The sequence below is a fragment of the Fukomys damarensis genome, unplaced genomic scaffold (genome assembly GCF_012274545.1).
Source record: "Fukomys damarensis isolate Sample0158 unplaced genomic scaffold, DMR_v1.0_HiC HiC_scaffold_28, whole genome shotgun sequence".
Classification (NCBI taxonomy): domain Eukaryota; kingdom Metazoa; phylum Chordata; class Mammalia; order Rodentia; family Bathyergidae; genus Fukomys; species Fukomys damarensis.
The window spans coordinates 29,140,055-29,165,653 of record NW_022900940.1 but is presented as its reverse complement, the minus strand read 5'-3'; the positions used below and the strand labels follow the sequence as shown (position 1 = coordinate 29,165,653).

General features: G+C 37.8%; 1 protein-coding gene across 6 annotated transcripts in view; it reads right to left on the bottom strand.

Moving 5' to 3' along the window:
- The window catches only part of Thrb (thyroid hormone receptor beta), a 327,980-nt gene that overhangs the window by 53,527 nt on the left and 248,854 nt on the right, over positions 1–25,599 (bottom strand). For 5 of the 6 annotated variants that reach the window (XM_010640155.3, XM_010640157.2, XM_010640156.2 and 2 more), the window contains one exon: positions 16,826–17,086. The exons of the other annotated variant lie outside the window; for it this stretch is intronic. In XM_010640155.3, the coding sequence (XP_010638457.1) occupies positions 16,826–17,086 (261 nt within the window). The remainder of the gene's footprint in view (positions 1–16,825; positions 17,087–25,599) is intronic. 6 annotated transcript variants of the gene reach the window in all.

The window sequence follows — 25,599 nt, the reverse complement described above, 5'->3', positions numbered from 1 at the left end:
ATCTATTATACCTTTAGTTCTTTTTGATACAACAACCAATGTGTGATGTTCTTAAAAATTGCAAAGACTATGTCCCTCCCTAGTTAAAACCCTCAGGGGCCTCTGTAGAATAAAATCCACATTCTTTACCAAATGTGGCCCTTCCCCACTTCCCATCAACCCTCTCTTCCTCTTGCTCACTTCACTCCAACTAAAACGGTGTCCTAGTTCCCTGAATACTCCAAGCTCTCACTAGCCTCAAGGATACTTCACATGTTTTCGTCTGTCTGAAATGTCCCTCCTTTGGGCTCTTCACAGAACAGAGCCTTCTCAGCCTTCAGGATTGAGCTTGAATGCTATCTTCCCTGCATTTCAGGAGTCTCTTGATCCCACTCTAGGCCTGAAAGCCTCTGACACTCATGTGTATAGCAATATTTGCGCTCTCTGAAAAAATATGGAGGACTCTCAGTGCATCAAGACCTATGCACATTTAAAAATACACAACGTTTTACATATTGTAATACATGAATTGTCTTAGGCTTGGAGAGTTCCTGAGAGACATCTGTTCGTCTAAAATCCATCCTGTTGGCTTTTTCATATGTTTAACACTAGAAAATCGAGGCAGACTCATTTATTAAACCTATTTCCATTCAGGTTATGAAATTAGGAATAGTTGCCATCGCTGTCAATTACCTCTGATTCCCAGATAATCCACTCAATGATCCAAGCACTGTAATAATTACTTTTATGCAGATATCATTTGAGCCTCTCAAAGTACCTTACTATTCCTCCTTTAGAGATGAGGAAACAGACTTGGAGAGGTTATATAACTTGCTCAAGGTCATAAGGCTGACAAGTGGTGACTGGAATGAAAACCTTTTGTTTATATCCAAAGTAGTGTGTCTCCCTTTTGCTGCTTTTATGAAATTAATAGCTTACATTGGGGTCTGGGATATTATAGGGCAACGGAGACCTGACTTGCAGTGATTTTTCATGCTTTGTCATTGTCTTTTTTGAGGGGTTATGAAACGTCACCATAGCCATCTCATACAAAGAAAAAAAACATTTCTAAAAAAATCTTTGCTGGATAGTCCATAAAATTCTCTTTTGCATATTAATATATAGTATGTAATCTGATTATAGCATGAAGTCAAGATCTGTTCCATATAAGTTTTCAAGTAATGAATGGTAGGTCTCAATATTCCCAGATATGTAAGTGCTACTTCAAAGCCTCTCCTGTGTAGTACTTCCAGTGATGAAAGGTGATGACTAACGACCAGAGTTCTAGCACAGTGTCTTGCATAGTAGAGCCCCCATGAAGATCAAGAGTTTTTTTCTGACTGCTGTTTCATAAGGCAAATCACAAAGTCTTCTAATGCTCTGACAGAATGAGATGCTATTCAAAAATGGGCTTCAGATCCAGATCAAAAGAAAAGTGTAAATACACATAAGTGAATACAAAGTAGTACCCTTGTAGCTGGGGACTGAAAGAAAAGATTTTTAAAAATACATTTTAGACCACTGTTACCATCATAGAATTATTCTTTTTTTTAAGCTAACAGTAGAATGTCTCTGCTTTTTCATGAATGAATATTTTATTCAAAAATCCATCTGTAATGACTCTGATAAGAGTCTGATGTGTCTAGAAAATACACAATATCAGTTTTGGTAGAACTCTAATTAGAACACTGGTCAAATAATACTGAAGTCCATTGCTGTTACTTTTTGGATCTCAAATGTCTTCCAAAAGCTTATGTTGAAGCTTGGTCCCCAGCTGATAGCATTTTTAGGAGGGGCTGGATACGTGAGGAGGTGGGGACTAACTGGAGGAAATAGATTACTGTGGGTCTTCCCTGGAAGGGTACATTTTGTCCCTGGCCCCTTCCTCATTCTATCTCTGTATCCTGTCTTCCATGAGACGAGCCACTTAGCTCCTCCACAGGCTGTTTGCAAAGATGTTCTTCCTTACAACTGGATGGGAAGTAATGGAGCCAAGGACCATGGACTGAAACCTCTGAAACCATGAGCCAAAATAAGCTTTTCCTCCTTTAAATGGTTATTCCTAGGTATTTCATCATAGCAACCGAAATCTGATTAACACAACTGCAAAACAATACATGATGAAATGTATTGTGTGAAATAGTCCTATTAACACTGTCACTAACAGTAAGATTGGCTAGGGAGATGTTTTCATTCATCTTCCAGAGCACAAAACTGAGGGGACGTCATGCTTATATAACTATTAAGGGAAGAAGTTAGTGCTAAAATTGAGGCCCTTGAATTTCTGTTCAAGAATTCATTTATCTTAGGTCCCTACACTACTTTTCTATATACAAAGTTTTCAGTGTTTTGAAAGTTCTGGGTGGCTGATTACGTATTTCAACACAAATTCTAAGATAGCTTTAATAATTTACCTGCGTTTACAAAGGTGCACCTAATTTAATGCCACTTTATATATCTATTATAGAAAATTATTAGGAGATTTTCTGTTTTCCCCGTCTCTTGAAAAATATACATGATCTTGAATATGTTGGTCTTTTTATAGATATAATTTAGGCTTTGAATTAAAATCACATAACCATACATACTATGTGTTCTTTAATCACTTATAACAAGTAGATACATTTCCCCTTAATTTAATATCTTAAGATGATGATTTGATTGTAATTCACACTGACCAACTTGATTTCAAAAGCTGAATGATTGAGTGGAATGGTTTTGAAATTTAAAAGCTATTTTGTACTTTCTTTATCCCAAAATAAAATGCCAGAAATTAATTTTAAAACACACTTCCCTAATAATAGGAATATTGAACGAGTCATTTGTATTCTTTGTTTTTTCACTTTTATGAATTACTGCTGCAAAACTCTAGACTACACCAAAATTGATAATAGTTATTAAAAGATTTATTCTTTGTTCATTAAAGGTTTCACTTCACTTATATTTGAAAATGTTATCAAGAACAATTAAAAGTAAAAAGTTCAAAGTGCTAATGTGTGGTACCACATGAGTGAACCTCAAAACAGTATGCAAAGAGAAGATGTAAGTCACAAGTGCTAACATATTATAGCATTCCATCTTTCCGTAGCATCAAGGAAAGGGCTATCCACAGGGACAGAAGTAAAGGAGTGGTTGCCAGAGGAACGGGGAATCACTATAAATTGGCTCAAAGTTTCTTCTATGGTGATGGGAATGTTCTAAAGTAACATTGTAGTGATGGTTACATGCCTCTGTGAATATACAAATTATACTACTACTGTATGCTTAAAACGGGAATGTGTTGGCATGTAAATTATATGCCCAGTATAGCTTTATAAACACAGATGTGAGAGTATAAATAATTTGAGGTAATTACATGAATTCTCAAAAAGTAGAAATTAAGAAGTTTACTTCATTAATGTATCAATACCACACACGTTCTTACCCTATATCTAAAGGAGATACATCATAGGAGGAAGACTTAGCCCTTGATCTGAAAATTCATAATCTAACTAAATAGACAAATCAACAAGCAAAAAAATATATCTTATGCATGGCATACTTAAAGTGTTATTTGAAAATAGAGTAAAATGGAATTATTTTTTAAAATTTAAGCTAAACCTTATTTCTTTGATACGTTAAGCAAAAAAATTTCACATACTTATGGGGGGTACCATGTGATGTTTTGATATCTATGTACATTGTGAAAGGAATTATATTTTGAACAATGTAGGAAAAATTCTTCATTACTCTTCTCTAAGGCTAATACCAGTCAGCTAATTTTCATCATTGCTCCATTGTCAATTGCTGATTCCAAGCTCAGACTCAAAGCTCTGCCAACATGTCTTTTTGGAGGAAGGGGCATATCTCATAAAACTTTTGATTCTCACCACATTATTCAGTATTGGGTACACAGAACACACTCAAATGAAAATATTTTTCATATAAATGAAGCTGAATTCACAATCTCCAGTGAATCAAATAGGGATGTTCAGAAGCCACAATAAAGCAGAACACAATAAATACTTCAATAAAATTTTTTGACCTCATAAAGGAAAAAAAATTGTCCTAGATGTGGAATGGAGAAATAATCACAGAGGAATTGATAATCCAACTGAGGATGAAGATTAGAAAAGTTGTCAAAAATGGGATCTCTTGGTGCCCTTGAGATCTAACTCTAGAAATGGATAACTGAAATTCTTCATTTTGTCTCAAATGTGAAAATGTTCAAAAATTGTATTTAGTAAATACTGAGATTATCCTGAGCTATACTCCAGCCTTAGTTGTTTTATCATTTATACTGATTGAACTGTGGAAAGAATAAAATGCCCAGTTAAAATGCTAGAAGAGAAGAAAGTGGCAGAATGTATTTGTGACCCTCAGACAAGACCTCAGGCAGTGGAGTCTGTGTCTTATCTCTAGAAATTTCTTTAAGTATCAAGTTGTCTTTCTACCCTTCAGTATGTCAGAGATGACAGAGAAATAGTAGCTTTTACTCTTGAGACATTAGGGTATTGAATGGATACTTACTAAGAGGAGTTTAAGGAAATATACTTAATTCTAACCCAGGGAGATAGAAGTATTTTCTCAAATGAAAATATAGGTGGTTTGGAAGATGGAAACTTTATGAATCATAAGTTAAACTCACATCTTTTTAGGAACAAACATAATGTGATATATCAACCTTCTAGTATTTCTTCCAAACATGAACAATCTGATTCTAATCATGAAGAAACAACAGTCAAACAAATTGAGGGACAAAATGCAAAACAATCAGCTTGCATTTCTTCAAAAATGTCGATGCCATGAAAGACAAAGGAGGACTGTGAATTGTTCCAGATTAAAGCATACTAACATACCAAGAACCTGGAGGACATTATGCTAAGTGAAATTAGCCAAGCATGGAAAGACAAACTACATGTTCTCAGGTGTGGGACGTGAAACAGTTAGTGGCTAACAGAGGTTGGAGGCAGAGGGGCATGGTAGGGTGGATAGATGCTGGTCACAGGGTACTAAATTTTAGCTAGACAGGAGGAAAAAGTCCTGGAGATCTACTGTACAGCATGGTGAATATAGTTAATAACGGTGTTTACTTAAAAATTATTAAAAGAATATATTGTAAATGTTCTCATGATAGAAGAATGATACGGATATGCGGTGATGGCTGTATTACTTAGCTTGACTTCATTTCACAGTGTATACATTAAAATGACACACTGTATACCCTATATATGTTGAATTTTTATTTTTCATTTATACCTCAGTAAAGCAGGAGGTGGGGTGGGAGCAGACTGAAAAACACAAAAGCTAAATGAAAAACTGGATTCTGGGCCAGCAAACAAGACTGGCATAAAAAGACAATTTTCATTGGCTTGTCCCAGCCCTGTCCAGAGGGATAAAGCCCATGACAACCTTTCCAAGGCAAGTCTCTTCAGGCCTGATCCTGGCCTTAATTGATCCTTGAAAGGGGTGAGGAGAAGGACAATTTGTGAAATTTAAATAAAGTCTATAGGTTAGAAAATAGGATGGATCAATGTTACATTTCTTAATTCTAAGAATTGCACTGTGGTCCTCTAAGAGAATTTCTGTTATTTTAGGAGTCATACTGATGTATTTATAGCATTAAGGGGCAGGATGTCTGTACCTAACATTCAAATGGTAATGATAATAGGTATATACACAAGCAAGCACATCCACTCACACACAAAACTGCAATGTGAATACAGCAAAATGTTAGCAGTTGGTGAATGTAGGTGAAGAGTGTATGGGAATTCTCTGCATTGCTGTAACTTCTGGGTAAGCCTAAGGTTGCTTTAAAATAAAATATTGAAATGTCAATGGCCTCAACTCACCAATCAAGAGAAATAGACTGGCAGAATGGAATAAGAAGCAAAATCCAACAATATGTTGTATTACACAAAGAAGCCCATAGACTGAGAGTGAAAGGATGGAAAACAATTCTCCATGTGACAGGAGCCCAGAAAAAAGGCAGGGGTAGCAATCTTATTTGCAGACAAAGTAAATTTCAAACCAAAACTGATTCTAGTATTATTGATGTAGGACGGTACTGTATCATACCTCTATGAATGTAAAATATCTTATACCTGCTTTATGATACGTAGTAGTGACCGTGTTTTATCAGAGCTATTTTTAATGATGTTACTCTAGAATGTTTTCTCTCCAGATGATGATTAAGATGCTAATAAAAAAAAAATGGTGCCAGGTACCACAACAGCCACAGAACTTTGCTGTTTTCTGGACATTATTCTTTTCTTTGTTTCTTTTTGTTTTGTTTTTAATGGAATGTGCTGAATGTCTATAATTTTGTTCAGATGACTGCAGAACCTGGAAAAGCTGTTGCTGCTATTGATGCATAACATACTGCTATTATTGGTCTTTTTATATAAATATCTATATATATATCTATATATATATATATAATTTGAATTTTTGGAAACTTTGTGCTGTCAACTTTGGAAAAAGTTATCCCAATTTACTGTGTTGAGTTGGCATTGTACAGAAATTAACAGCCATATTGGTCTAGAAAGTTTTTTTTCCATTTCTACAGGGGTAATGCACTGTATTAAATATTTAAGGTCATATCTACGTGGGTTTGATTACAGAAACTAATAAAGTATTCTCTAAAAAATGAAAAAAAGAATAATATAAGACTATAAGAGCAAGAAGCAACTTAAATATGTTCAAGGACCATTTTCATCTTTAGAATTAAGGATTATTTTAATTTTACATCATTGCCTTTTCTCTTTTACTTTCCTTTTTAGTTTTATTTTAGGATTCCCTATTTTTAATGTTCATATAGAGATTTCTTTAACTGAAATACCGAATAGTTTCTTTGGTGTGAAAAACTATAATAGTGCACAGGATCCTAATGAGATAATTAATAATGTGAAATAGGAAGTAAAGGTCTAAAGATGTAGGGAAAGTGGGAAGGGTGGGGGAAAGGTAATAAGGGAGAGGAAAAAATATGAGAAAATGAAAAAATGGAAATAAAGTGTTTGTAAATGGGGAAGGGAGGAGGGGGTGAAGGGAGGGCAGAGACAAGGGGAAAAAATGAGAATCAAGACCTATCATGTAAAGGTACAGGATCCCAGTAATGAATGTAATTGTATTGTATACCTAGATTGTACCAATACACTCAATAAAAATTAAAAAAAAAATACTGAAAGGAATTAAAGATATGCTTTAGAGCTCTTCCAAGAAAACACTCAAGTTACTCAAACCTGGAGACTGGTGGTTCTTTGCTACCAATTTTGTTTTTCTAGTTTAACTCTTAGAAACCAACTCAGAAAGTAAGCAGATCTGTGGTAAGACAATAAGTAGAATCGAACAAACTTTGATTCATCTGATGTGGTTTCTTTTATATGAGGAACACAAAATAAAAGATACCAGAAAATTGGGAGATCGATCTTTTGCAAAAGGGAAGAGAACCAAGAGATAGAGGGAAGGGGGAGACATTTAGATTGCTTATAATTTATCAGTAACAGAAATACAGGTGCAAAGAATGCTTTTGAAAGAGGAGATGAAAAAAGAATTAAGATGTGTTATGTACATGTATCAACTTCCTATGAAAAATGTAATCATTATGTCCTGCAAGGCATGTACCAATAAAAAATAAAAATTGAAAAAAAATGAGTCCATTGATTCTTATTTTTTAATAGTGATTTTAAGGCTTATATTCTTGATATTACAAATCCTTAAAAAGAATCACATAGAGGCTTAAAGTGATTATTGCATAAAAAAGGTAAGAATGGGCATGTCAGTGTGATCAGGAAGGAGTAACAAGAAAGCACTATTCCAAAGGTCTGGTCATAAATATTAAGTAGGATGAACCCATTGCAGATATCTGTTTCCTTGGAAACCCATTCAACTGAAACCTGTAAAAATTAACATGTATTTTTTCCCCTCTTAAAGGGCAGTAGCTCCTTTTACTTATACAGTTTTGACCTTTAGCTTTATATCTTAGGCTTATTATAGGAAGATCTTTCCAGGACTAGTCAAACAAAGAGCCCAGTAAGTATCTCTTCATTAGTTCTGAGGCTTGATTTAAAATAATATGGCCTTTATAGGTGCACATAATAAGGCAACATCTGCCACTCACAATATTGCCATCTCAACTAGTAAACCATCAGCGCACACACAATATTCTAACTCAAATGCCAAGCGGTTTCATAATATAGATAATTCAGTTAAACAGTCATATTTTCAGTACAGTTTTTTATTTTAAGAGGCAGTAAGCTTAATAAAGTCAAATTCCTTGTATAAACCAATACTGACAAATACCATATGGAGTTTAGCCAAAGATAGTGCCATGGAGAATTGTCCTGGGCCATGAAGGCTTTCTGACCGTCATCTTACTTCCCAAACTCACCTGGTTCTGGATTACTGGTACCACTGAATAGGTTCATATCTATACAAATTTAATCCAGGCAGGTAAATTCATCCAGACCTGAAAGACTAATCTGTAAGTATAGCTCAGCATTAGAATTAGCCACAAAATAGACTAATTTAGACAGAAACCAATCCTATGCCAATGCAAGTCACAATTTAGGTGAAGTGGTTCTCAACATAACACACTGGTATTTGCCTATTTTGTCTACAATGCCACTATCAGAGGCTACCTTTAAGCTCAAGATATCCCAGAATCCACAGGTTAGTTAGCAGGTCTGCTGGATTAAGTCTCAGGGATGTTGTTCAGCGCTTAGTAGACAAAAAGGGAATATTTAGATCAGACAAACATGGTTTGTTCCTTGGCTCTGACACTTACCAACTATTTAGCCTTGAATAAACCACTAATTCTCTCCAATAAAGAACTTCTAAATATGGGGGTCTGAGTAGCCTGCAGACTCCCAGATTCTTGGGCAAAGGTGTTTCAAAGGGAAGTAAGGACATGGAAAAAGAGAGGATCTAAGGCAACAGATTTCCCAATTTATCTTGAGTCTGTTTTCATGGTGATCACAGTTTGGATTCTGGAGGTAGTACTGATTTAATATATTTTACTCTGTTTTCTCTGACAAGAGGAAATGCAGTTATCATATTGGAGAACTACTTAATAATATGATGAAGACTCATGTCCTCGCTTTATTTATGGTCAGTTAGCCCCTGACTATATTCTCTGTTGGAGAGAATTAGCAGTTCCCATCAATTTCATTGTCTTTATTGGGCCCTGTCAAGGGAGAAAGTAATTTTATCTAATCCACCCACTGGGAGAAGCTAGTGACTCCATTGGCTATCCAGCCAGGATGTTGGCATTTTGAAAGACCACAGAGAAAGAGCACCAGGATTCAGGACAACTTGGAGGAAACGCCTTGGGGAAGGTAAATACTTCGAATTCCAGCAGTCACCTAAGACGTCTTTGTCATTCTGAACCTCTCAACAATAATTTTCAACTTTATTAAGGTCAACAAATTAACTATATCTTCTACTTTACTGCGTCTCTGAAAACTGTGTTGGAAGGATGGAGATTTAGCTGTTGCATCAGCAGTGATGATGCAACAGTGGTTGGTAAGTGGCAGCACGAGCCTTCTGGGTGTAGGGGCAGCTGGACTGCTCCTCTCCTGGCAGGTGTGACTGCCCAGATTTGCATCTGATAGGAGATCAGTGTGTCCCCTCTGTGGTTCTAGAGTCCTTCCTTAGGGTCATAGCGGGGGTGTTAACTGTAAAGTTCTACCATGGAGCCAGACTGCCTCAATTTGAGTGCTGGTTCAGCTACTTCATAGTTCTGGTGATTTCTTAAAATTTAAAAACAATTGACAAATATCTTCTTGTTGACATGGATTTAAAAAAACCGTTTATCCCTCTATTCCAGTTATGATATGACGTTTCTCTATCTTTGTGTAATTTTACAGTGTAATTCAAGGTCAGAAAGGGTAGCAAAATGGAGGAGGAGGGGACGAGGCTAAAAGACTGTTTATACTTTATTTATTTAGCGTTCACTAAATAAAGCACTGTGGTGGGTGCTTTATAAACATTTTATTTTTACAACATATCTGAAATCTTGCTATTATTGTTCCATTTAAAACTATAAGGAGTAAGAGTCAGAGAGCTTAAACATTTCTCCCTAAGCTGTTGAATTAAAGAGCAAGAAGTCAACTCAAGTCAGCTGACTTTAAAGCAAATGATCTTACCATTTTAAAAATTACACGTTATTTACTATTACACTCTCAGAAAATTTTTGACTAAAGTTGTGTATGAAATTAACATTGGCATTACCCTGTTTCTGCCTGTTCTTTAATGGTATCTATTCAAACAAATTTGATATATATTTTGGAACTTTTTTCTATGCATACTGGTATACATGCAGACTAAAATCTGTAAGTGAAATCACACTATGATGCTTGCTTTTATGAAGTATTCTTAAAATCATTTTTTCAAAGTGAGTTAAAACTTTTTTTCTAGTGAATGCTTTAGCTATTTTATAATTTATTTGAATATTCCCCCATGGATGGACATTTAGATTGCTTATAATTTATCAGTAACAAAAACAAAGGTGCAAAGAATGCTTTTGAACATAGATCTTCATGCCTTTATGTGAGTGTTTCTATAGGACAGGGTATTATTAGAGGGATGGCAGAATTGTAACTTCATTTTATATGTTGCTTCTCAGCCTTTTGGCTAAGATCAAGTGTATTGCTTCATTTAATAATATGACAGGATGCTAGGCTAACCTTGGAAAGCCCCTGATGGTCCATCCAGTCCTCCATGTTGCATCTCAATGAAAACAAAGTTGGATGGAACAGAACCTTGCATTTTTGCCTGCCTTTGACGTTGCCCAGTTTCCAGTTTTTTCTCTGCTCTCCATGTTAGCTGATGGCTCTTCTTTCTTTTTATGCCCTTCTATTTCTGTCTTCCCTGGTCTCCTTGTAGGTGAAGTATCAAATCATGCAGCTATCTTACCATGCCAGAAGCTGGCAGAGAGCCCTTACTCTCCTGTTGTCCACTAAGGCTCCTAGAGTGCACTTGAAGTGTGAGGAATCCTTGCTGCTCTCAGTGAGGACTGCAGACCCTGATGTATGCTAAGTAGGAGCAGAGTGGAGAACAGAGATGGATGGGACAGATGGTGGAAGGGCTCAAGCTTTTTAATCCTCTACCTTTGAAAATACTCATTCACTTGAAAATGTGTACAGGAATCCTTGCTGCTCTCAGTGAGGACTGCAGACCCTGATGTATGGTAATAGGAACAGAGTGGAGAACAGAGATGGATGGAACAGAGGGTGGAAGGGCTCAAGCTTTTTAATCCTCTACCTTTGAAAATACTCATTCACTTGAAAATGTGTTTTGCTTAAGGAGAAAGATAGCAATCACCCACTGAAAATGTGACTAACTTGAAGGATTATAATGCACACCGTGACTTGCATTTCTGTGTCCAATTTTCAAAGCACTCTTATTTTGGTAAATGAGAATTGTACATCATTTAAAATTGTCACCATTGATTTGATTCATGTTTTCCTCTTTATGAAGAGCATGGGTTAAATAGTCTGCCCCTTTCTTAAGATATATTTTTAAAAATTACTATAACTTGTCCAAGCTTTGGGACTGGTTTAATAAATTATAGCTCAGCTATAAGCAAGAAAAATCATCAATAAAAGTCAAAATTCAGAAGAATATTTAATGACATGAGAAAATGCTCATGCTATATTGTTAAACTTTGAAAGCCAGTTAAAAATGCCATGCCGAGTATGACCCCAAGTTTGTAAAAAATAGGCATGTGAAGAAAATAAAGAACTGAAATATAATACAAATTGTAGCAGTGCTTGTACTTAGAGAACAGAATGCAAATGATTTTTAAAAATTATTAATTTTAAAAAGTAAAAATTTTCCCTTTTTCTGCAAAGAACACATAAGGCTTTTACAATGAAAAAGACTTATTAATATTTGACTATTTTCTTTTACCTTCCTAGGTGTCTGAGACTCATTTTTAAATAAACATTAAGCACAGAGCAAATCTACAGAGAAATTTCAGTGAGATCACAAGATTCGTTATCCTTCCTCTGATGGAACAAGGGAGGCCAGGTCAATCCCCGCCTCATTTCTCCAATCAGAGTTCGGCACTGCAGGAAGGTCCCTGATTCACATCCAGAGCGCACATCAGAACGTGGAGGCCTAACTATTAACTCAGTGGCGCTGTTCTGGGCTGGTCTGGTCAGATCAGGTCAGGTCAGTGAGGTCCCGCCCTAGGAGTCCATTCATTTGCCAAGGACTAGTCCTTAAGGGACTAGTGAGACCCCATGGTTCCTGGAAAGAAGTTCAGGGGCCCTGAAGAGGGCAGAGGGGAGGCGCCTTGTGAAAACTCAGAGGAGGATGAAGGCCCCAGTCAGTGTGGGACTCTCAGAAGGGCTCAAGTCTTAGCGGGACATATTACCAGGAGGAATGATTAAGCAGACTGTCCAGCTGGCCATTTTATGGTAAGCGAGGCCTAAAGAAAGGTCCAAGCAGGGCCCGGGATTTAGCTCAGTGGCACCGTGACTGCCTTGCAAACTCAAGGTCCTGAGTTCGATCCCTGGTACAAAAAAAGAAAAGAAAAAAATCCAAGCAAGAATGGACCGTCTCAAGGGCTCCCCAGGTGCAACCAAAGAAAGAAGAACGCGTGCTCCCATAGTGCCCACTAGGTGGCAGACCCTTTCCTAGCTGGAGAGCGGAAGCTATTCTCAAACATTTCACGGCCCTGAGACCTCTTAAGAGTCACCAGGAGGCTGGTTAAAACACAGCTTCCCTGGCCCCTATCTGCCGCTTTTCTGATTTCATAGTCTGAGGAGGGGCCTGAGACTCTCATTTCTAACAAGCTTCAGTGATGTTAGTGTCACTGACTGGTGCATGTCGGGCACTGAACATATCATTTCAGACCCTGGGAAGGGACAAGGTGCAAGGAGTACACTGGTCCTTATAACAGAGCGATTGGTCCAAATTGTGACAAAAACCTCATGGAAGTATAGCATGGAGATAGAAGGAGTGGTGCAGGTAAAAGGGCTGCATTGTGGGAGGGAATGGGCCACTGGCTTCTGGCTGGAATATCCCTTGATGCTAGAGCAGATTTAGATTAAGGGCTCTGGCGTTCTCATCCTAGTCCAGTGTGTCAGTGGGTATCACTCAGGATGTATGCAGCAGATAAGCAAAACAGGTATGCAAACTGCAATTAAAGCAGTATTTAGAGCAAAATAAAAAATAAATATTAGATACGTACTAAACATAAGCCTAAAGAAAAAAAGTGAGCACAATATACACATTTGAGGTGAAACACCTTTTTAAAAATCCCATGTAATGCACAGTTCTACTGTGTAAGACGTTTCCATAGTTCTGGAAGAACACAACTGACCAGGCAGGCTGAAAATACTCAACACCCAACACTGTGCTCAGTGAAAGAATCCACTGATCATGCATTCAGATGCCAGCGGCAAGGCCAAAATGCTTTTGGTTTCTAAAGCTTACTTTTGATTTTGTAGCTTCATCAGTAGAGAGAGCAGTAACAAATAATCTGCAGAAGGTACCGGTTCATGACAACACTTACAGGAGCATGGGTCTAGTCTGCCTATTATTGATTTTGGAGATTGCACAACTTGAAGTAGTCAGTTTATTGTTTTGGATCCTGCACTGAAGACTTAAATTCTTGTATCCTTCAGGACCATTTGGTTCTTATCCATTATATTTGGGTCCATGAAATGGTCTATTGGGTTCAACTGCTGCTTCTTCAAGCTTGAACATTCAGGCCAATGTCCTGCATATAGTAAGTGCTCAATAAATACTGATGGAGGCATTCATGGAACTTGTGCCCAGATTGACATATCATACATGCATGGGGGATAGACAAGCAACCTACTGGAAATAAATGCTCAGTATAAGTTGATATCAAATAGCAGGTTCCTCTCAGTCACTATATAAAGACAGCAGACAAGTACAACATAATAGAGAACCAACAGCAAAGAGAAAAGTCAGACTAATCACTTTGTTTTCCTGGCTTCACTCAATATAGGTGTTCACTAAGAAGGAGTGAAATTCAGTTTCCACGATTCTTGGGCCACCTTTCCTGGTAACATTTTCATGCTGAATGAGACCTTATACATAGGTATCTAACTAACCCCACTGGTATGTCTGAAAACCACTGAAGAGCTTACCTTAGTAGTGTTTCTTTTAATACTAGATTAATAAGGATATACTTTAATAATCTCAGTGAAAGAGAGGTAAAAGAATATTCTAACCTCCTTTAAATTTCGTGGCCCACTCCAAACTTAGCTGTCATTCTCCCCTTGTTCTGTCTCTTTACCAGTTCATGAAATTTATGTGATTTAATGATGCATAGCTAATAATAATGGTCACAGGAATAATAATACTTGTTCTATAGAGAGCACTTTATGGCAGCTACAGTGTTAACTGTTCAAATACACTATCTTATTTAGTTATATCAAAATTATATAAATTTGTTCAAGAACAAAGTAAAAGGGCTAGGATTCTAACTCAAATAAGTAAGAAATTTGTGGTCTTAGCTATTGTACTGCTTAGGATCTTGGATCCACACAACGTTTCCTCTTGTGTTTAAGGCTCACCAACAAACTGAAAAGTGTAATGTTGAGAATGCTGGGAACTCAAGGCCAGGATTTCTCATAAATTGTAAAGACACAAACCTATTCTGTGCAAAAATAAATGAACAAATGAAGATGGGTACTAATGGTGAATGAATCAAATTTAGTTCACGAGGTGCTGAAATCCTGGGGTTACTCAAGTTTCCCATTGGCACTTCACTATAAACCAAGAACTGAGTAGGTTTTAAGAGAGTCTATAATATTTGAAGATACATGTGCTCACTTCAGCAGCACATATACTAAAATTTGAAGATACAATCTGGTCACAAATGGTAAAAGCCAAATCTCAGTTGTATTTCAAACAAACGTAGAGACACACCTGTCCTACAACCTCCTTGGAAAACTGTATTTTACTATTTTTAAAAATATTCCTTTCCTAGTGCAACCACTATGGAAATCAATATGGAGATACCTCAAAGAGCTTGGACTGGAGGTTCCATTTGACCCAGCCATCCCTCTGCTGGGTATCTTTCCAAGAGAACTAAAAGAATCATATCACAGAGAAGTATGTGCACCGATGTTTATAGCGGCACAGTTTGTAATAGCTAAATCTTGGAAACAGCCTATTTGCCCATCCGTTGGAAACTGGATAAAGAAGTTGTGGTTTTTCTATAAAATGGAATATTACTCAGCCATAAAGAGCGAGAGAATAGATTCATTCATAGGAAAATGGATACATATTGAAGATATACTCCTAAGTGAAATAAATAAGTCACACATGTGTAAATACCAAATAGTTTCCCTGGTGTGAATATTCTGCAACAATGCATAAGATTCTAATAAGATTACTGACATTTAGAAATTTGAAGAAAGGAGCTAAAGGTGTAGGGAAGGTGTGATGCGTAGGGGAAGAACAAAAAGGGAAAAGAAAAAAATGTGAGAGAATGAAAAGATGAAAATAAAGTGTTTGTAGATGGGGAGGGGAGGAGGGGGTGAGGGGAGGGCAGAGGTAAGGGGAAAAAATGAGAATCAAGACTTGCCGTGTAAAGGTACATGATCCCAACAATGAATGTAACTGTACTGTATCCCTAAAATGTACCAATAAACTCAATAAAATTTAAATTAAAAAAATATTCCTTTCCATTTATTAAATCTCCTAAACAATAAATATGGCCAATAGTTCAAACATAACACGTATAGTTTTGACTGCACTCAAATCAGAGGGCATAACACGAACCATTATCTTTGGATAACCCTGTTTCCAACTGAAATAATCTGTGCACTCAATATTACAGATAAAGTGTTTGTGACCAAGAGCTTTCAAAGTTTTCTTTGAAAAGCTAGGAGGCCTTAGTGCTTTTGCAAGCATGATTAGTATAACTGTATGTTTATGTTCAAGATAGGATAATTGGTAAAGTCCTACTGGCTTATATGTAGAAGCAAGTAACTAATAATCATTATTAGATATAATGGCAAGATATTCAAACACACAAAACTTTATCATGAGTTAATAAGCCTTAACAAAACCCCCAAGGCAACCTTTTCAAGGGGAAAAAAAAAAACCTCCTTTAAATTAGGAAAGAATGGAAAGTTACATGAACTTGTACATTTAAACACTCAAATTGATTTCTCGGATACCTAAAAATGCAAACTGACTTAAGCAAAGATTTTGGGAGCCCTAAGACAATAAAGTGATCAGCACAAAGACATCTGTCAGGGTAAGGGCAACCGGAGGTAAAGAATAGCTAAATCTCATGTGATCAGGAACTCAGGCCAGTTTAATTTTTTTTTCTTATGAGGTAACAACCTACTAACCCCATAATCTCTCCATTCAGGATGATGACACAGGATTTAATGAGCAAAAGAAAACAATTTCAAACCTTTCTTTTGAGCGTGAATTGTCTATTTGGCATTGGAATTGCTTCAACTAGTGGCAAAATTGAGAAAAGAAACACACGTGCGTATACACACACACACACACACACACACACACACACACTTCAAAGCGATGAGTTATATACACAGCAATGTGCTTTTCTACTTACATCCAAACACAGAGTTAAGGCCAAGACCAACAACCCTTGAGCTAATTAAAGAAAAATGTTTTTTTCCCAAGTGTCCCAACACGATACGAAACTGAAAGGGACTGTTTTCTTCTGCATCACACTTACTTATTTATGTTTAAAAGAAGATTGGAGGATGAAGAAACTTTGTGACAGAACAGTTGGAGAAAACCCATCGAAACCATGCATGGAAAGAAATGCAGATGAGCACCTACAAGGGGGTTATTTTCCTTCGTTGAAATCTGTGATAATGGTCTAATAGAATATGGTTACCTTTACATTTCTTCTCTTCTGTTTGGTAGGTCTGGGCACTCGAGACGCTCTGTTCATTTACATCATCGTGGTCCAGATGGAAGATGGAGTTTGTCCAAGTGGCCGGGATGAGGTGCGGCGATGCCTGCTCATTTTTCAGTGTGCTGTGCCTGTCGGAGTGGCTCTTCCTGTGCAGGCAGGCTTCGGACATTCCTACTAGCTTCCAGTCTTGCTCTTGGTCTGGACAGTGCTTTGGTTTGTCCCAGGCTGGAAGGCCATTTTCTGGAGGGTAGAAAAATATGAGATGCCGAGCTGTTGGCATTGTCAGGATTTTGCCAAGATGCAGGATTTTGGAAGGCAAGTTGTTTCTCAGTGCTTTGGGGCTGACAGTTTTCACATGCACCTCCACTTGACAGCAGTGATAAGATGCAGACTTTGTCAGCCTTAGGCATTTAGCCTCTGTAGCTGGATTGCCTGTTGGAGTAATCAACACATATTCCCTCCTTATTTTTAGTGCCTAGCACGACATTAGCTCCTTCATGGCAAGACTGCACTTTTGCTAGTTCCACTGCCACAACAATGGCCTCAGAGCAAGTTTACATTAGTTTATGTTACTACTTAGATGACCATTTGAGGTCTTGAGAGCCCGGTCTGGCTGTAATCTCAGGTCAGATCCTTAGGACATAAAACAACCAGGTTATAACCTTATTTGACTTGGGCTTTATCACTGGCTGCCGAGTGACACCTTGTTACTTGAGTGGGACGTGCTCACGTGGCCTCATGGAGAATGACAACTCTGCTTTTACATGGAGAGTGACGGTTATTTTTACCACCCTGATGGCAACAACGTAGTGGGGGCAAACCCCCCACAACCACAAACTAAAAGTACAAATCACAAAACTGGATCTTGCAAAGAGAACTTTTATGAATTTCAAAGTGGTCCCAAGTTGGTAATGAGATCAGACGAAAGGAGGCAGGTAGTGCTTCTGCTGTAGGGAGAATGAAAAGCCCTGATTACAAAATGATGATCCCAGATCTCTTTGGCTGGGTTACTATGTAACTATTTATGTATATTATACCCTTTTTCTGTTTAATTTATAGGAACTTGAGGGCCTGCCTTCTTGAAAATGGGAAACAAATAGAATAAGGCTGTATAATTAATAAGATAAGACTATAAGAGCGAGAGGCAATTTAAATATGTTCAGGGACCATTTTCATCTCCAGAATTAAGGATTATTTTGATGTTACATCATTGCCTTTTCTCTTTTACTTTCCTTTTTAGTTTTATTTTAGGATTCCCTATTTTTAATGTTCATGCAGAGATTTCTTTAACTGAAATACCGAATAGTTTCTCTGGTGTGAAAAACTATAATAGTACACAGGATCCTAATGAGACAATTAATAATGTGAAATAGAAAGTAAAGGGCTAAAGCTGTAGGGAAAGTGGGAAGGGTGGGGGAAAGGTAATAAGGGAGAGGAAAAAAATATGAGAAACTGAAAAAATGGAAATAAAGTGTTTGTAAATGGGGAGGGGAGGAAGGGGTGGAGGGAGGGCAGGGACAAGGGGAAAAAATGAGAAACAAGACCTATTATGCAAAGGTACAGAATCCCAATGATGAATGTAACTGTATTGTATACCTAGATTGTACCAATAACCTCAATAAAAAGAAAAAAAAAAAAGAATTTCACATATTACCCTTCCCTGATAGCAAATTGTACCTCTTTTAATATCTTTACTGTAGGTGGATATGAAACATAAAAATAAGCAAGTGTACATAGACATATGCGGTTTCCATATGTATACATGTTATCTACATTGAAAAAAGAAGTCTGGTCATCCATATTTCCAGAAATTCTTAGGCCATTGTCAACATTAGAAAAAAAAAACAAAAAAACAGACTGCTCTTAAAGTGATCATATATTGTGATTAGAAGAATATAAGTTATATGTGAATTTTCTTTTATACTGAAATTACCAAAAGATTGTGTGCACCCATATCTATGTGGGTGACCTACAGAGTCAACTCCATCCTGACCTGCACTTAGCACAGGGAGTTTTGAACTGCCTTCCCAGCATTTAAAAGGAATTGCAAATTATTTAATGTAAAGATCAAGATGCTATAGATTTTCATAAGCAGCCTCTCTAACACTACCAGAGGTCTTCAGCTGAGGTTGGCCAGGGTGGTTTCTCCCAAGGTTTAAAGAGCTCTCACTTTTAGAGTTGCATTTACGCTTCTGAGTTCTTATGTTATTCTGAGACATTTCTGACGCTCATGCACGCTCTACTTCTACTCTAGGAGAAGATTGCAGCCAACAGTAAAAAAAGTAACAATCAGCATGTAGTTTATTTGTCATACGAAATGGAAATGCTGTGCTTTGAAGTAGCTTAATGTAGCTAGTGAGAAATGCCTCCTTTAAAAACATATCATGTGCTAGCTTTGGGGCAACATTTGATCTTATCTGACAAGAGCTCTGCAAATTCGTGTTATGTAAAGGGCTATGCAAAGCGTTGTATCAGGTAAGTTAAATAAAGATGGGTACTTTCTCCTCAGAGTTGATACGGCATTATTCACCGCATGGTGAATAAAAAAAAGGTCTGGACTGAGTTCTTCCACTTTTCAACCACACCGGCTACCGGTGCAATTACAGACACTCTCACTATCCATTTAAAGGAAAGAACAGATTGAGATCTTCAGAGGCGTATTGCATTTCAAGATAAACACATCTATGAAGAGCTTATTCAAATACCTATTATCCATGAAGGTTTAAGGTTTTCATGAGCTAAATATAATGTGACTGAACGCAAGGGTTAATTCCGGGCCTAAAGAGATTCATTTTATTTCTAGAGACATGAGCTGCCTTCACATTCATGCATGTTTCTACGGTCACTCGTTTACTTTAGAGACTTGGGCTACATCTCCAGCTAATTGGTCCTTGTAAATCTCAACCTGAGTAATGTGAAAGTTCTCACACGATTGTGTAAGGCCTCCAACATTTGACTTTTCCACAGAAATTCTTAAACTGCTACTAATTCCCCAGACCCACCAGAAATGAAGAAGTGCAGCCTAACCAGGTAGTCACCGCTGCCTTGTGAAGCAGTATTTAGATGAAAGGTACTGAAAAGCGCTGTACCCCAAGGGGACATTCAGCCTTGAAGCATGTCCCATTACAACTTGCTCAGTAGGTCCCTTGGGCCAGCCAAAACGGGGTTTCTTCTAAGCAAGGGAGGCTATGTTTGGGGTGAGGCAAGGGATAGGATTACCTTCCACTTTTCTAAGAAAAGTGCTTGAGATCATTTGGGAAAAGGGCTCCATTCATGGGAGGCATTTACAAGCTTATAATTACTGTCTGTAATTACATTCACAATAATGATATTCAGTCGCTTAATTGGCAGGTTTATTGGTTGGGGAAGTTCTGGGAAACCTAGAGTCCTAATTGGGTCATGGGAAAACTCAACAAGGATTTATTTTAAAAGAATTCTTGATTCTTATCCTCTGCAGAACTGGGGGCACATGCAAGTCCTATTCCATTCCCAAGGCAGGATGAGACATTCACTACATAAGGGCCCTTAAATCTACTCACTGAGTGTGTGGTCATTGACTAGAACTACAACTCACCTCCTCATATGCATAGTTGGCTATAATAGTTTTCAGGAGTGTTTTTGCTATTACCACGTCAGGTGTTCATATCCTTTGGTTGCCCCAAAGCTTACACCAATGGGATATTTCTTTTATGAGATAGTCACATACTAAAGCGTAAGTCAGTAGCTCTCAAGCTTTGGTGTATATCAGAAACATGTGAGGTGCTATAGTTAGGCGAAGACCTGACTTTTTCAGTTAGAAGTGGCCGGGGTATGTGTATATCTGCCAGTTTCTCCAGGTGATTGTGACACTTACCAGAGCTTGAGATCCTCAAGGCTGAAATAAATTTAAGGCAAGGAAATATGCTATTGGCAAAATTTGCATAAATGTGATGTCTCTCCAGATTCTTTCACACAGCCTCAGAGTAAATTTGCATTATTATTGAAAAATTAATCAATTATTTTACAGCCTACTGGGTGAAGTATTAAAAGGCAGATGCCCATTAAGTATTATCTTGTACATTGCAATTATGCATATAAATAAGTATTCAAAAAGACTGTTCTGAGCATTACCTGGAACTCATTGCACACAGTAATGGAAAGAACTTTTTAAAGGGGATTTTAGAAATAATTTATTTTGTTATTCACATGAAGGGTGAATACTTTTTTCTTTAATAGCTCTTAGCTAACTAACACCTGGATTTTTAGGATACTTCATATTTTAGATACCAAGACAACTAGTTTGTTAGTTATGATACAAATTAATAAGTAGAATCAAAGAATACAGACAAGGACACATGAAATGCAACTAAAGTTACTAGATACACACTGACCTGTGTGTCTTAAGGGAGTTTAGACACAAATGAGTTTGATGACTAGCACTGTGGCTTTGAATGACACCACAATGACTTAAAGGGTCTTTTGCAAAAAGATAAATAATAATAAATCTCATTAACCTAACTGCCTATCTCTGGAAATTCTATTGAAGATGACAGAAAACATCTGTCCATCAAAAAGAGAGACATATTAAAATTATCAAGGACTTTACGATACAAAAAGTGAGCTGCTACTTCAGAAAAGAGCTAAAGCAAAGGAAATAGGATTACAATAAAGTGGTCAGAAAGTGTCAGCTGAATAGGCTTAAGACTTCATGCCCTCATTATAAAAGTATTTATCTTGCATGAAAAAAAAACATCAATTTTAGGTATTGAGATCCCAAACCATATTTTGTATTAGAGAGATGTGCATATAATATGCTTTGTAAACCCAGAGGTTGTGCAGAATTATCACTGTATGACATCAGACTATTTCGTACAAAGTCTCTAATTTCCATTTCAATTTTTTACTTCAATCCATATGGTTTAGCCTTGCTGAATTCTCAAACTATATTCCTATCAACTAATTTTTAGAATTGTGCAAGGTAGAAGAATAAAATATGGCTTAGGATTTACGATGCACCAGATACCGACCTCGACACTTTTCTGCATCTGCAACTGATGTTCAAACATCCTAAACTTCAGATGGGCACTTCATCTGTTTTTACCTTTTGAAAAGATATGCTTTCATTACTGGCCATATTCGATGAGCAGCAGGTGACCTGTTTGTAACTACTGTTTGATTAATACTGTGAAAGTTCTTTAGAAAGTCCACTTATTGCCTCATTCAGTTACCTTGGTACTCATTTACATTTATAACAGCGTTCCGTTTTCCTTTGCAGCTTCTTACCATCCAGTGTCCCTGAAACAGCCATAGTGAACTTTTAAAAGCATAAATCAGAATATATTTAAGGGCTACTTAAAACCTTCTAGTGACTTCTCTTCAATATTGGAATAAGGTCCCCAGGCCTTCCTATGGCCCTGAAGGCTCCTGGGACCATCCCACTCTCCTGCTGACCCCCTCTTCATTCAGCTCCTTGCAACTCTGCCTCTTGCTCTCTACCTTCCAGCCACAGGAGCTCCTAACCCAACGTCCCAGCCCGCTCACCAGCAGCGGTGTCAGAGACTCTCCTGGTTGGCACCTCACTCATTTTCTACAGAGCTTACTTTACGTCCCCTCCATAATGCCCTTTACCAACTGCCCCTTTTCCTTGTCTGTCCTCACTGGAAATGCACACAGCAGGGGAATGGGGACCAGCACTGTCATGGTCATTACATGGTCCAGCACTTGGCAAACGTCTTACATGGTGCAGAGGGTGTGGACAGAGTTCCTATCCCTATTTTACATGAGTGGGAACTAAATTTAGAAAGTGACATGGGTATAAACAGTCCAAGGCTCAAATCAGGTCTTCTGACTCCAAAACCAGCTCTCCTACAGTTTAAAGTTTCTTCTAGTTGCCAGAATTTATAAACTTTGATCAAGCCTTTTGAAGGACTGATTTATTCCTTTTATTTCTTGACAGCCCTGTAAGAGATTCATTAGAGAATAAGGAAAAAAAAAAGATTCTTCTGGAAGTTTGGAGATGTAAGTTTTCAGTAAAACAATAGTTTATTCCTATTATTTTATTAAATAATTGAATATGTAACAAGGTTCTGAAATGGTGTCTGGCATATTACAAGCACTCAATAAAAATAAGCTCTTCATTTCTGTAGCAGAATTACTCTTTCCTTTGTCTCATCACCCAAACTCAAGTCTCCTCTAAACATAATTTTTAAACACATTCCCAAAAGATATGACTGTGGTAAATGACTGCACACCACTCTGCTATTGGCTGAGACCCTGAGATGAGATCTGTCTCCAAGCATAAGCTGAGTTTTTAGAAAGAATGCCTGGTGGAAGAAATAAAACTGGAGACATAGTTGCTGTGAAAAGCAGGTGGGAGAGACATTCTGGTGAAGTGGCTATTTCTTTTAAGATTGGCCCGATCATCATCATACTAGCTTGATTTGCTTGGTGACTAAAAGAAAAAAACCCCATAATAATAAAGACATAGTTTGGTCCTTATTCAACCTTCAACATACAGCTCATTCTTTCCTGAAGCAATCTACTCTCCAAACTGCCACAGCACTTTCCATGAAGCTCTCTCCCTCCACATACTACCTTTTACCTTGTGATACAACTATTTACAAACACGTATACAATTTCCTTATTTTTTTTATTTTAACAGTGCATAGCACAAAGGTCCTAATTGACATTTACTGGCCCACAACAATCCAGTTATCTTTGCTAAGGGAAAATTATTTCCTAAGCACAGACTACTGTTTTCTTACCCCAAAGCCACTGGTCTGTCTCAAGGAGGACTCATCACTATGGAAACTCACGGAAGATTTTCCACTGCCAACAGTTTATCTCCTCAGAACTGCTGGGGAGAATGCAGGAGCATGTGCCTTGCTACTGAAGGTTCTGGCTTTACCATATATTAGCTGTGATGTAGGGAAAATTTCCCCATCCCTTTGGATCCGTTGGTTGAACAAGCCTAGTATTTTTTGATGCCTCTTCTGCAAGGCAGAATTTACCATGTCCGACTTGTAGTATGACAATGACACACACACACACAGTTTTCCCCTTGGACTCTCATCAACATTCTCTTCTGTCTCCACAATTCTCAGCACAATGTCCTAACGTTATGGCATCTAAATAAGTATTGTTTGGATACAAATGAGCATAAGAGACAAATCTAAATATCCCTGACGCCGAGAAGGGCACATATAATCTTTTATTTATTCAAGAAATTTTGTTGAGTATGATATGCACCATGCGAGACAGGCTGGCCACAGCTTATTAGTATCAGAATTTTGCATCAAAGGTCACAAATGGATACTGCCATGCAGCCTCAGATGTGTTCTGAGGACAGAGAGACTAGAAAGAGCGTCTAGGCATTTCCATCCTTCCTTGTCCCTAGGCTGGGTGAACCAGCCATTTATACTCTGGCATTTGTACCTCATGGACATTCTACCTAAACCACAGGCTTAGCTCATGGTTTGATGCCCAGACATATCTGGCAAAGAGCTTCACAAAGATCCGGAGGAATTACTGGTGATTCAATGCCTCTTTTCAGGATCTCTGTAACACTCATGGATTCTGTAAGTCTGTTAAAATCTGGAATGGCTGGGCTGGTCACCAGCGGGAAGTCAGCTGCGTTGTGTTTCCTGATGCCTCTGGATCTGCCCAAGGTAGCTCTGTCTGGCCTGAGAATCTTCAGTACAGGCCAGAGGCTCAAAGGCCTGGGTAGCCATTTGCCTGTATTATAAAGGTCTCTGTGAGAGAATGCTACCATAGTTGGTGTCATAAGACTTGTAAATGTAAAATATTTAGATGAGGAAGGGGAGAGAGACTTCTCCAAAATGGAGAAAAGTCATTTTATTGACTACTTTAAAAGTAAATTTCACTATTGCCACTTTCACGATTTGTGATGGAAGGGCTACATGATCTTGCAGAGGAAGAATTAGGGTGAAAATAGCTCACCTGTTGGTATGAAGATTACACAAGCCAACATGTATGCAAGACCTAGCACAGAGCCAGAGTAGAGTCACTGTTCAGTGCATCCCTTTCCTTTTTTGCTGCTAACAATTATACAGCTCCTGTCCACAGCTCTCAGATGGAGGGAAGGAACTCACAGGATCCATGCCCATGCTCCCTCTTTCCTTTTCACAAACATTTTGAACCTTCCCATCTCAGTTTCAGTCCTACCCATATGGCCTCCTTTATTATTCCAGTTTGTGATGAGCTTCCCTTCTTGGAAAACAACGGTTTGTGCTAAAGGTATGCAACAATTTATTGCATGTAAGATGTTCTTGGTATGTGTTAGTATTCCTCCTGACATGACTCTCCAGACATTACTACACTGCTGTACTACTACACACATTACTAACTTGACATGTGGCCACTTTGGTATTCTCCATAATTTAAACCTGCAAAATGGGGTGAAATGTGCTGGCCACTGTAGACAGAAGAGGGCTTGGGTTACAGCTGGGGGGGAGCCCTTCCAGGACACTGGCTTCTAAAGGAATTGGCAGTAGGCGGAATAAGGGAATCTTCTTACAGTATAAAGATACTTTAATAGTAATACTAATGTTAATGGCAGCTAAAATTTATTGAACCTTTCCTATATGCCAGGCTACTAGAAGTAACATAAATAAAAAGTACTATTAACTGAGTACCTACTATGTGCCAGGTAGCATTGTAAATACTTTCTGTACATGACTCTGCACAGAAACACATTTCTGTCCCTTCAACCAATGAGAAAAGATTGTGTATGTAGTGTGTGTGTGTGTGGGGGG